Raw genomic sequence first — 12,749 nt, forward strand, 5'->3', positions numbered from 1 at the left:
ACACACAGCCCGTCGGATGGCGCTGCCTGCCTGGGAGTGGCCACGCAGCTGTGGGCCTGAGGTTGTGGTGGGGCGTGGAGGCAGAGGCAGGCAGTGGGGGGCCACAGGAGGTGCTGGCTGGCACCAGGGGATGGGGAGGAGGGGACCCGCCTGCAGGCCCCTTCCCGAGGCAATCTCTGACTTGGTGCTCTGGCTGCCCCGACCCCAGGCAGAGCAGCGACTTCCCTGTTTTAGAGCTGAGCAGATGGAGCCCCTGACTGCAGGCCAGGGTGTCTGCCGGCTACTCCTGGTGGGCCACAGCCTCTCCGCGCTCGCTGGAAGACCCCAGGCACCGTGCAGGTGACAGTAGCCGGCCTCAGGTTCCAGCAGAGCCAGCATCGGGCCCAGCCACTTCCCTTGTGCTCTGTCAAAAATGACCCTGTGGTCACTTGGCGCAGGTTCCCGGGTCAAGGTGCTGGGCTGTGGTCGCAGCATTTGCCGCACCCCTTACCCCTGGGGGCAGCGGAGAAACTTAATCAATTGCTAAAAAACAAAAATAATCTGGCCTCTTGCCAGCTGGAAAGCCACTGCGGCCAGGCTGTTTATGGCCTTGGGATCTGCACAGTGGACAGTGGCCTGCACTGTGACCCTGTTCACCCCATGTGCCCCAGGCCTGGGAGATGGCTAAAGCCCTCTGCCTCCCGTAAGGGCCCCTGAGAAGGAGGCCCTGGAGCTGGGAGCAGAGCTGGGGTTGGGCATCCGGGCAGCAGAGGCTGATTCTCAGCTTTCCCCGGATCTCAGTTTTCTGCCGCCTGTGTGAAAAGAAGCTGGGAGAACAGAGCCGTCCTGGGGTGGTGCCGGCTGTGGCGGCAGGCCTGCGGTGGGAGCCTCCGGAGGGCACTGGACCTTTCCTGGGTGGCCTGTGGCCTGGGAGCTGCACTTGGTTTGGTGCAGGAAGGTTGTGTCATCCACTCTGTCTGCAGGGATGGCTGGGGCCCTGCGGCTGGGTGATGAGGTGGGATGGAGGTGTCCGGGGCTGCCCTGCCTCCTTTTGCCAAAATAACAAAAATTATCTTGTTTGTTGTGAAAAAAAACTATTTTCCCACATTGGGGCGTGGAGGGTATTAACTGTGATGACCTTCTGAGTTCCTGCACACTGGGGACCTGTTGGCAGGGTCTCCTTCTGGCTCTGGCGGGGGTGGCTCAGGCCACTGGATGACCATGTGCTGGCCAGATAGTTCCTGGGGCTGCAGGTGGCTTATTTCGCCCCATCCCACTCATATCCTGTCATTCTTCCCGTCAATCAGCACATCTCAGACCCTGGAAACCGAATGAGCCTGGGGTGTCAGTACCCACACCCTGAGGCAATTCGGTGGCGGGGTAGGTGGCTCGTTCCCCCACGTTGCCCCAGGAAGAGGGCCTGGTCCCCAGCATCCCGACCCATCTCCCTTGGAGACGGGGAGCCTCTAAGGATAAACCCATTCACCCGTGTTTCGAGGCTTTTTTCTTTCCTCGTATGAAATAACATTTATACATTCACTGTAGCCAGGAAAACATTATAAAAAATAGTGAAGAAAATAGATATTACCCATAATTTTGCCACCCAGAGTTAGCTGTGTCTATGTGTCTTGTGCACTTTTTTTCTGTTTACATATCAAAATCGACTTTTAGGGTCAGATGCAGTGGCTCACGCCTGTAATCCCAGCACTTTGGAAGGCTGGAGGCGGGGTGTGGTCACTCAAGGTTGGGAGTTCAAGACCAGCCTGGCCAACATGGCAAAACTCCATCTCTACTAAAAATAAAAAATTAGCCAGGTGTGGTGGCGGGTGCCTGTAATCCCAGCTACTCAGGAGGCTGAAGCAGGAGAATCGCTTGAGCCCAGGAGGTGGAGGTTGCAGTGAGCTGAGATTGCTTCACTGCACTCCAGCCTGGCAACAGAGCAAGACTCTGTCTCAAAAAAAAAAAAAAAAAAAATTAATTAATTAATAAAATAAATATATAAATTGAGTTTTAGGAGATTCATTCAAACTGTGTGTAATGTATCTGATATTTTTTCATTTGTCGTTCGTGCAAATTCCTACCTCATTAACTCTTCTCCAGAGCATGCTGTTTTGTGCCTGTGTCATCACCCATCACATTGAATGCCCTTGTTTAGATAAAATAAATTTTATTCAAAAATATTTGGGGACGTTTTGGGTGTCTCCAGGTTCTTGGCCTTGAGTCTTGCTGTCCTAATGCAGCCATGGTGGTGTCTAGATGCATGAACCTCCATGCGTTCCAACTGCCGCTTCTGCCTGTGTTCTTAGAGAGGAAATGCTGGGGTCAGCGGCTCCCAGGCTGCTGACCAGGAAGCCTGCGGTGCTTTACAGCCCTTCTGGAAGCGGGAGATGCCCCCACTTAAACGTCCAACAAGCCTTTCCACCTCACCAGCAACTCTGGGCGGCTCCCTTCTATTTGCAGATGACTGAGAAGTTACCGTTTTCCACGTTTACTGACTGCTCTTTTTCCCGTTAATTTGTGTTTATAGTCTTTGCTCATTTATTGCTCAGGTTTTGGTGTTGTCCCTATTGACTTGTATGCCTTTTAATTTTTTAAGCAACCTTAATAGACTTCATTGTTTTAGAGCGCTTTTAATTTTACAGAAAAATCAAGGGACAAGTACAGGGAGTTCCTTCCTCCCGCTCTCCTCTTCCCCTTTTCCCCACCTGCCCTCCTTCCCCCATTGTAATTTTCTTTCTGATATTATAAAAGTCACACATGGTTGGGCGTGGTGGCTCACGCCTGTAATCCTAGCACATTGGGAGGCAGAGGCAGGCAGATCACCTGAGGTCAGGAGTTCGAGACCAGCCTGGCCAACATGGTGAAACCCCGCCTCTACTAAAACTACAAAAAATTAGCGAGGCGTGGTGGCGGGCACCTGTAATCCCAGCTGCTCCGGAGGCTGAGGCAGGAGAATTGCTTGAACCTGGGAGGCAGAGGTTGCAGTGAGCCGAGATCGCGCCACTGCACTCCAGCCTGGGCAATAAGAGTGAAGCTCCATCTCAAAAACAAAGTCACACACGCTTCTTGAATGAGGGTCATTTGGCCAAGGGGCCAGTTGGAACAGGCTGTGAGCTCGGAATGCTTTTTACATATTTACATGGTTGAGAAGAAAATCGGGAGAATAATGTTTTGGGACATGGGGAAATGACATGAAACTCACATTTCAGTGTCCATAAATGAAGTTTTGTTTGCTCCCAGCTGTGTGGACTGAGGCAGACTGCCTTCCCACAGCTGCGGCAGAGCTGAGGAGGCGGGAAGGAGACCGTGCAGGCCGCAGCACCGAAAATATTTGCTCTCCGGCCCTTCCCAGAGTACTTGCCGACCTCTGTCCGACAGCTCGAAGGAAGGATAGGACCCGTCCGACGATAACCACTGTTGACATTTGAGCGCGTTTCCTTCCCGGCTTTTGTGTGAGAGTGGCAGTCTGTTTGCTTTTGTGGTTGGGATCTGCTGCACGCACGGCGGGCTGTTTGCATGAGGCTTCCTGGAGGACAGGGCTGGGCTCAGAGCTGGACGCAGTGGGGCGTGTCCTGCACGCAGTGGGGCCTCAGAAGAGAGCTGTAGCGGGCGGGGCAACGCCAACGCTAGTGGGTGCCAGGCCTCCACACTCAGATCAGCCCCGGCGACAGGTTCGGGCCACCCTCTGTCCGGCCTCCCTGCAGTGGCCCAGGCCATCCCCTCTGCCTGGCACACTTGCCTCTGGCCTTCCGCTGAAGCGCTCCTATTACCGTCTGCTCACCGCTGGGTACGCTGAATTGTGTCCCTCAAGGAGATATGCTGAAGGTCTAACCCCAGGAACCTGTGTATGTGACCTAGTTTGGAAACAGGGTCTTGGCAGATGTAATCAAGCAAGGATGAGGTCACCCTGGAGTAGGGGGCCTCTATCCACGGTGCTGGTGTCCTCATGAGAGCAGGAGAGCAGACACTGACACTCAGGGGTGAAGGCTGCGTGGAGGCAGAGCAGGGCTTAGTGTGATGGAGGCCACGAGCCAAGGAACTCCAAGTATTTCCTGCAACACCAGAAGCTGGGAGAGGCCAGGAAGGATCCTGCCCTGGAGTCTTCAGAGGGAGTCTGTCGCTGCAGACAGCTTGACTTTTGACGTTGGGGGTGCGTGCCTTGGTGGGGGCAGTGGGGGGGTACATTTCTGATGTTAGAAGCCACCTGGTTGGCGGCAGTGTGTCACAGCAGCCCCTCGCAGGTCCTGCATGTCCATGTGGTCAGGGACAGAGGTGAGCAGGGATGGATGGTGCTGAGCTGGACATGTCCATGACATCGGGCCATCTCTTGGGACTACTTTTTTGTTTTGAGGACAAGGCTGCCTACTAGGAAGCTGTGCCCTGCCTGGCCCTTGCCCCAAGCTCCTGCCCTGAGCTTGGCCTCACGGAAGGGATGTCGTCCTTCTCTCCTGCCTGCGTGCCGGGAGGAAGGGGAGAGGTCAGGAGCCCGCCTGGAGGAGGCTCGGGTAAGGGGAAGGTTTCACTCTCAGGCAACATTGTGGGGCTGGCTATTTGTTTAAACAACCCCAAAGAAAATCATTTGGCCAAACTGTTAGTTTCTAAACAATTTACTTCCTTGGTGTTTAAATAAACTCCTACCTAGGCTCCGTAGCTGGTCCCAGGGAAGGAGTTGGCCTCCCTTCTTTATAGCCTGGCACAGTCCCCTGCACCTGCCCCTCCCAACCCCAGGTCTGCTTCCCCGTGGCCATGGCTGCTGCTCGGACCTCTCTACACACAGAACCTCCTGGAGGCCAGCTGTGGGCACCAGCCTTGGCAGGCATCTGGCAGAGCCCAGGCTGCTAGCGCTCTCTCTGCAGCTGCTCCCTGCTGGCCTAGCTGGACAGAGTCCCCACCACCACCAGGGTCACCCCTGTGCTGGTCACAGCTCACTCAGAGCTTCAGGCAAATGGGTTGGGTCCTGCCTCTCTCCCAGCTGTCTCCATGAAGTGGAGTCTCTGGTCCCCTCCAAGTTATAGCTAGACAGGGACTCGGACACTGCCAAGTCCCCAGAGGTTTCGGTCTCAGATTCTCCCTGCTCATCGCCTGGATGTAGTGCCGCTGTGGGCGTGGGGCTGTGCTGGGGGCCGTGGAGAGCAGGGGGCTTGCGCCAGGACCCCAGTGAGCCAGTGGGGGTGGTGCCCTCGTCATGGGGTAGACTGGGGGTGCGGGGCGGCCATCCACTGGGGTGCGGGGAGGAACGGCTTCCCTGAGGAGGTGGCGGTGCCATGTGACCTGGGCCTTGAAGGACAGGTCCATTGTCAACAGAACATTTTGGGAGTGGAGCCTAGAGAGAGAAAATTTACTGAAATTCAGAGATTCCCCCTCCCCCTACCAATATACACTGAATCAGATGCCTCTGACCAGATCTGAATTTGGCTCTCAGATATTTACATTGTAGCTGGGCATTTAGGGTACCTTCCAAGTGCTGCCTCCACCTCACTGTCCCCAGCCTGCCTGCCTCAGTTTCCCCAGCCCTGGGCCTGTGTCACTGTCGCCATCACCTGGGCGCCCTCTAGTGGTGGAATCAGATTATACATTCCGGGGCTTGGAGCAGGAGTCAGGAGGGGCTCCTGTCCTTCCTTGAAACGTTGGACGCCGGGATCCTGGAACAGTCTCTGCATTCCTCCTGGCAAGAGCCAGAGCCTGGGCGCAGGGGACCATCTGTTGTTTGAAGGCTGCAGCCTGGCAGGGCACTCAAGAGACCTGGCAGTTGGCTGCAGGGCCAGGTCTAGGGGCCACGGCATGAGGGAGGCTCTGGGCTGGTTTAGCCTCGGGCCCCTTTTCAGATTGTGACCCGGGCCCTTGTGCAGGGTCGTGGCCACAGGACACTGGGAGGGGTCTCTGACCCTGACCACCTTGGCTCTGCATCCTTGAGACCAGAAAGGTTTGGAACAAATGAGTAGATGATGCCCTAACTCGGGGAGGGAGCCACATCCTGACCCCAGCAGCATTGGCAGGATCTGTGTCGGGATGATAGGGCACCCTGGGGGCCCCAGTGTGCATGGGTCTCCACTTGTAATTTCTGCAGGAAGCTCTGATAAATCCCAACCGGGGATCCTAGGACACAGTCAGAAATGCTGGTGCTGCTGTGTGTGGAGCCTCGGGCCATGGGGGTCAGAAGCATGTGGAGGGTGGGCCACGGGGGTTCAGAAGAGAATCTTGTAATCCGCCCGACCTGCAAACTGAGAATCCCACTGGAGGGCCATGGCTGAAAGGTCGGGGGGTCTCCATGCATCCTGTGGAGTGGGTGGTGAGGGATCCTTGGGTTTGCATGCCGCTGGGCCTGAGTGGCAGGACCCCGTCCACAGCTGATCCCTGGGCCATGCTGCTCAGATGCTCTTGGAGTGTTGCTGTGGTCCCCGAGGGAGTCTGAGTTGAGCTTCTCTCATGCCGGTCATATGCTGTCAGGCCACGCTGGTGAGTTAGGCAGGGCACAGATGCCCGGAGCAGAGAGAACTTTCCTTGGGGATTTCACACATGTAAATCTTGAGGGCTGGCAAATCCTGCCCTCAGCCAGAGTGGGGGCTTTTATTTGAGACCAGAATCACCTGAGCATCCTCCTGTCCCCAGCTGTGTCCAGCCTGTCTGCAGGGACATCCTGAGAGGACCAGGTTCTCCTCTCATCCACCTGCCTAAGTGCCACTCTGAACCCTGCCCACCCGTGCCGTGGAGGGGCTTGACCTCAAGCTGCTCTGCCAGCAGCAGGCTTGGCCCCGGGGTGCAGCAGAGGCCCAGGTGGCTGTGGGGTGGGTGTTTCGTGGCGTGGTTCTGAAACTTAGTTGGAGGTGTACGGATAGTGCTTTGGCTGTTCTCTGTGGGACCCTATTTAGAAACCAAGTCTGAGTTACTGGGGGTCATCGCTATGTTCCGATGGCCCGGCTGTGTGGAGGCCGCGGTGGAGCCCCCTCCAAGGAGCCAGGGCCCTGGGTCGAGCCGTGACCAGAACGCATGCCCCGGAGGTGTTTCTCGTCTCGCTCCTGTGTTGCCTGGTGTGTCAAGTGGTCACGAAACTGTGTTAGCTCTTGGTGTTCCTGACAGTGCCTCCAGGTCTCAGGCCTCAGAACCAGGCTTTCCCTTCATCTCGGTGGCCTGGGAGCATCTGGGCAATGAGTAAAGAGGGTGATTCACTTGACAGGTGCATCTGGTCCTGCCTAGGAGCCCCTGGTGTGATCCTGGGGCTTGAAGCTGCCCTCGGGTGGTGGAGGGGAGGGAGAGATGAAGTGGCATCGAGCTGGGGAAGAAGGGTGAGCCCTGCAAGGCGGGCACGCTGGGGACACTGAGCAATGTGGCCCACAGGCGGGTCTGCCCTGCAAGGCGGGCATGCTAGGGACACTGAGCAGCGTGGCCCACAGGTGGGTCTGCCCTGCAAGGCGGGCATGCTGAGCAGCATGGCCAGCAGGTCGTACCCGGTGGGATTTGTGGTTGGGGCTGGTTTGTGGCCAGGAGAGGGGCTGGGAGGAGACAAGGGGGACTGTGAGGCAGCTCCCACCCAGTGGTTAAAGCCCGATGGCCTGGCTGTGTGGCTCTCAGCTGGGTGCATAACCTCTCTGTGCCTCAGTTTTCTCATCTGTAAAGTAAGGAAACAAACAGTGCCAGCCTCCCAGAGCTGTCATGAGGATGAACGAGTGACCATGTAGCATGGGCTGGGTGCGTGTCACCTAATATCACCAGCCTTTGCAAGGAGAGCCCTGGGGGCCTGGCTGAGTCTTCCCTTGCCCGGCCCACCCCAGGCCTAGTCTTGTGCCTGCTGCAGGCCCTTGACCGCTGACCCCACTGCACCTGTCTCCACAGGAGCCGAGGAGGTGCTGCTGCTGGCCCGGCGGACGGACCTACGGAGGATCTCGCTGGACACGCCGGACTTCACCGACATTGTGCTGCAGGTGGATGACATCCGGCATGCCATTGCCATCGACTACGACCCGCTGGAGGGCTACGTCTACTGGACGGATGACGAGGTGCGGGCCATCCGCAGGGCGTACCTGGATGGGTCTGGGGCGCAGACGCTGGTCAACACCGAGATCAATGACCCCGATGGCATCGCAGTTGACTGGGTGGCCCGAAACCTCTACTGGACCGACACGGGCACGGACCGCATCGAGGTGACACGCCTTAACGGCACCTCCCGCAAGATCCTGGTATCAGAGGACCTGGACGAGCCCCGAGCCATTGCACTGCACCCCGTGATGGGGTAAGACGGGCGGGGACTGGGGCCTGGAGCCTGGGCCAGGCCAAGCACAGGCGAGAGGGAGATTGACCGGGACCCGTCATTCTGGAGCATTGTCTTGCATCAGAACCCGGAGGAGAGCTTGTTAAAACACTGGCAGCTGGGCCCCCCCCGCAAAGTGGTGATTCAGGAGCTCCAGGGCGGGGCTGAGGACTTGGGTTTCTAACAAGCACCCCAGTGGTCCAGTGCTGCTGCTGGGTCCATGCGTAGAAAGCCCTGGAGACCTGGAGTGAGCTCTTTGTTCCCCAGCTTCAGTTTCCTCATCTGTAGAATGGAACAGTCCACCTGAGTGATTTCCAGGATGACAGTAGTGACAGTAAGGGCAGCCTCTGTGACACTGACCACAATACAGGCCAGGCCTCTTTTTTTTTTTTTTTGAGATGGAGTCTCACTCTGTCATCCAGGCTGGAGTGCAGTGGCGTGATCTCAGCTCACTGCAACCTCTGCCTGCTGGGCTCAAGTGATTCTCCTGCCTCAGCCTCCTGAGTAGCTAGGATTACAGGCGCCTGCCACTGTGCTCAGCTAATTTTTGTATTTTTGGTAGAGACGGGGTTTCACCATGTTGGCCAGTCTGGTCTCAAACTCCTGACCTCAGGTGACCCACCTGCCTCAGCCTCCCAAAGTGCTGGGATTACAGGCGTGAGCCACCATGCCCGGTCAAGCCAGGCCTCTTTTAACACTTTGCACATCGTCAGTCTTTTCATTCAGGGGGTAGGTACAGTTGTACAGTTGAGGACACTGAAGCCCAGGGAGGCTCAGGGACTTGCCCAGGGTCACACAGCAGGAGGTGGCAGGTGTGGGGCTGGGCCTGGCAGCGTGGCTCCAGCTTTGTAGCATAGAAGTCTGTGAAAGCAGAGAGCTTGTCAGTCGGTAGGGGAGCCTTTCTGAGACCCGCCCCAGCGGCTCAAAGGGTAGTAGCCAGGGGCCTTCCCGGGAGTTCATAACCCAGAACACTGAACGAGAAAACCCTGATGGAGGAGGCGCACTGGAGCTGGGGGTGCCGATGGGACGTCCCAGAGGAGCTGGGAGGTCAGTAGCAGTGCTTCCTTCCATGGAGCACTTAGTGGGAGCCAGCTGTGTTTCCAGGCTCATGGCCCTGGGACCTGAAGCTCAGAAGGTGAAGGAACTTGCCCAGGGTGCCCATCGGGCAGTGGCGGGCAGAGGATTTGCAGGCTGTGGAGCCTGTGCTCGTGGCCCGGCCCTGGGGGTTGCGAGCGTGCTGGCCAGGGAGCTTTTCCTGCAAGTGGACTGGTGTCTAGAAGCCAGCATGTCAGGCAGCAGGCAGCGGGAGCACAGCAGGCAGCGGGAGCACAGCAGGCAGCGGGAGCACAGCAGGCAGCGGGAGCACAGAAGGCAGCGGGAGCACAGCAGGCAGCGGGAGCACAGCAGGCAGCGGGAGCACAGCAGGTAGCGGGAGCACAGCAGGCAGCGGGAGCACAGCAGGCAGCGGGAGCACAGCAGGTAGCGGGAGCACAGAAGGCAGCGGGAGCAGGCAGCGGGAGCACAGCAGGCAGCGGGAGCACAGCAGGCAGCGGGCAGGGCTCGAGCAGCCCTCCGTGGACCCTGGGGCACGGCAGCATGTGGGCGAGGGCTGCTCCATGTCAGTGGCTGAAGGGCTGGGTTGTGTCCCGAGGAGGGCGAATGAGGGTAGGAAGTGGGGCCCCCTGGGGCTTTAGCAGGAGGAGGCACAAAAACTGGTTGCCAGCCACAGTGAAGGGAACCTGGCCCTGAGGTCAGGAGCTTGGTCATGTCACTGCCTCCATGGGCCTCGGTGTCCCCATCTGTGAAAGAGGAAGGGATGGGGAAGCCGATGCCAAGGTCCCTCCTAGCCCTGGTTTCATGAGTCTGAGGATCCCAGGGATATGGGCTTGGCAGTCTGACGTGTAAGGTTGTGGGGTCCAGGGAGAGGCACCGAGCTGGAAACAGGAGGCAGAGGGGCTGGCCAGCTGGGTCAGACACAGCCAAAGCAGAGGCTGTGACCTGGGACCCCAGAATCTCCACCCCTGAGCTACCACCCCAGGATCTGGGTTCCCTCCTTGGGGGGCCCCAGGGAACAAGTCACCTGTCCGTTGCACAGGGGAGCCCTTCAGCTGTGTGCAGGAGGTTCCGCTCTGCCCCTTCCTCCTCTGGGTGCTCAGCTCCTCCCCTCCAGCCCACCAGTCAGACGTGAGGCTGTCCCAGACCCTGGGCAGGGTCGTTTCTGTCCACTGACCTTTGGAATGGGAGATGAGCTCCTGGCTCCTGAGAGTCCAAGGGCTGGTGCGGTGAAACCTGCGCAGGGTGGCAGTGGGCATCCCTGTCCCAGGGGACCCTCCAGAGGCTCTGATCACTGGGCTTGCCCCTGGCATGCTCAGTCCTCCAGCACTTACTGACACCAGCATCTACCAACACCAACATTTATAAACACCGACATTGACCAACGCTGACATTTACTGACACCGACATTTACCAACGCCAGCATCTACCAACACGCTTACCAATGCCAACATTTACCGATGCCGATGTTTACCGACACTCACATTTACTGACACCGACATCTATGACACCATTTACTGACACCGACATTTACCGACACTCACGTTTACCGACACCTACATCTACTGACACCGACATTTACCAACACTGACATTTACCGACACCAAATTTCCCAGCGCCGACATCCGACATTTACCGATGCAGACATTTACCAATGCCGATATTTACTGACACCAACATTTAGCCATGTGATGGGGACCAACTCGGGGACAGGCCTTGCTCTTGGCACTGGGGATGCCGCAGAGACCAGACGGACGCATGGAGTCATGGACTTCTGCTTCTTTTCCAGCCTCATGTACTGGACAGACTGGGGAGAGAACCCTAAAATCGAGTGTGCCAATCTGGACGGGCAGGAGCGGCGTGTGCTGGTCAATGCCTCCCTTGGGTGGCCCAACGGCCTGGCCCTGGACCTGCAGGAGGGGAAGCTCTACTGGGGAGACGCCAAGACAGACAAGATTGAGGTGAGGCTCCCGTGGACATGTTTGATCCAGGAGGCCTGGCCCTGCCCGGCTGTCCCTGGGCTCCCGAGAGGCCAGGTCCGGCCACCCCCTGCAGCCAGACATACGTATTGGCGAGGCACTGATGGGTGCCTGTGCTCTGCTATTTGGCCAAATGGAATGCTTGAAAAAATAGTTACAATGCTTTCTGACAAAAACGCCTTGAGGGGGTAGCGCTACACAATGTCCTGTGGTTACGTTAAGATGTCATCATTGGGCTGGGCGCCTGTAGTCACAGGAGACTGAGATGGGAGGATCGCTGGAACACAAGAGTTTGAGGCCAGCCCAGGCAAAGGGGACACAGGAATCCTCTGCACTGCTTTTGCCGCTTAGTGTGAGCCTTACACTATTTCACAGTACAAAATTAAGACAAGAATTAATCACACATCTACCACCCCACTTAAGACATAAAACATGGGTGTTGTCGAAGCCAGAGGCAGCCGCTGGCCTGAGTTTGGTGATTCGTTCCCAAGCAGTTGAAGACAGTTTTATTCTTCCATGGATGTCTGTTGTCCCTGTGCTGGGTGCAGCCTCGCCCTGCCACTGTGGTTGGGTTTCAGTGACCTTGTCCAGTGGGCGTGCTTTGGCAGCTTGCTTTTTGCTCACCTGTGGAACCTCTATTGAGCTTTTTTTTTGTTTGTTTTGTTTGATTGTTTGTTTTTGTTGTCTTTATTGTTGTTGTTACCCAGGCTGGAGTGCAATGGCATGATCTCGGCTCACTGCAACCTCCGCCTTCCGGGTTTTAGTGATTCTCCTGCCTCAGCCTCCTAAGTAGCTGGGATTACAGGCGTCTGCCACCACGCCTGGCTAATTTTTGTATTTTTAGTAGAGACAGGCTTTCACCGTGTTGGCCAGGCTGGTCTCGAACTCCTAGCCTCAAGTGATCCACCCGCCTCGGCCTCCCGAGTGCTGGGATAACAGGCGTGAGCCACCATGCCCGGCCTCTGTTGAGCATTTTTTTGAGGTGCTCTCGGTGCCAGTGATATGTTAGTTACATGTCACACCATTGTCATCCATTGAGGTGACATTGCTGCCTCTCCTCGGGGTGGACGCCTCCCTTTGTTTCCAGCAACTTCTGAAGGATTTTCCTGAGTCGCATCAGTCCTTGTTGACGTCACCATTGGGGTCACCTTTGCTCTCCTCAGGGCTCCCAGGGGAGGCCCGAACCAGGCAGCTTGCAGGGCAGGGCGGGATGGAGAACACGAGTGTGTGTCTGTGTTGTGGGATTTCAGACCCTGCTTCTTAGCGGGAGGAGCATCAGCACCCTCAGGGTGGGGAACCCAGGGATGGGGGAGGCTGAGTGGACGCCCCTCCCACGAAAACCCTAGCAGCTGCAGGTGTGGCCTGCTGGAGCTCCTTGTAAATGTTTTGTTTTTGGCAAGGCCCGTGTTTCCAGGCTGCTGAAGATGATTTGCCTTCACTCATCCCCTCTACCTGTGGGAGCAGGTCAGGGACTCGCGTGTCTGTGGCACACC

General features: G+C 57.1%; 1 protein-coding gene across 1 annotated transcript in view; it reads left to right on the plus strand.

The window, feature by feature from the left end:
- Positions 1 to 6,222: 6,222 nt before the first annotated feature.
- Positions 6,223 to 12,749, plus strand: part of LRP5L (low density lipoprotein receptor-related protein 5-like) — a 25,868-nt gene continuing 19,341 nt past the window's right edge. The window contains exons 1-5 of the mRNA XM_011987081.1: positions 6,223 to 6,268; positions 6,352 to 6,435; positions 6,849 to 6,977; positions 7,810 to 8,206; positions 11,067 to 11,238. Coding sequence (XP_011842471.1) covers positions 6,223 to 6,268; positions 6,352 to 6,435; positions 6,849 to 6,977; positions 7,810 to 8,206; positions 11,067 to 11,238 — 828 coding nt within the window. The remainder of the gene's footprint in view (positions 6,269 to 6,351; positions 6,436 to 6,848; positions 6,978 to 7,809; positions 8,207 to 11,066; positions 11,239 to 12,749) is intronic.

The sequence above is a fragment of the Mandrillus leucophaeus genome, unplaced genomic scaffold (genome assembly GCF_000951045.1).
Source record: "Mandrillus leucophaeus isolate KB7577 unplaced genomic scaffold, Mleu.le_1.0 Scaffold30, whole genome shotgun sequence".
In the NCBI taxonomy this organism is placed as follows: Eukaryota; Metazoa; Chordata; class Mammalia; order Primates; family Cercopithecidae; genus Mandrillus; species Mandrillus leucophaeus.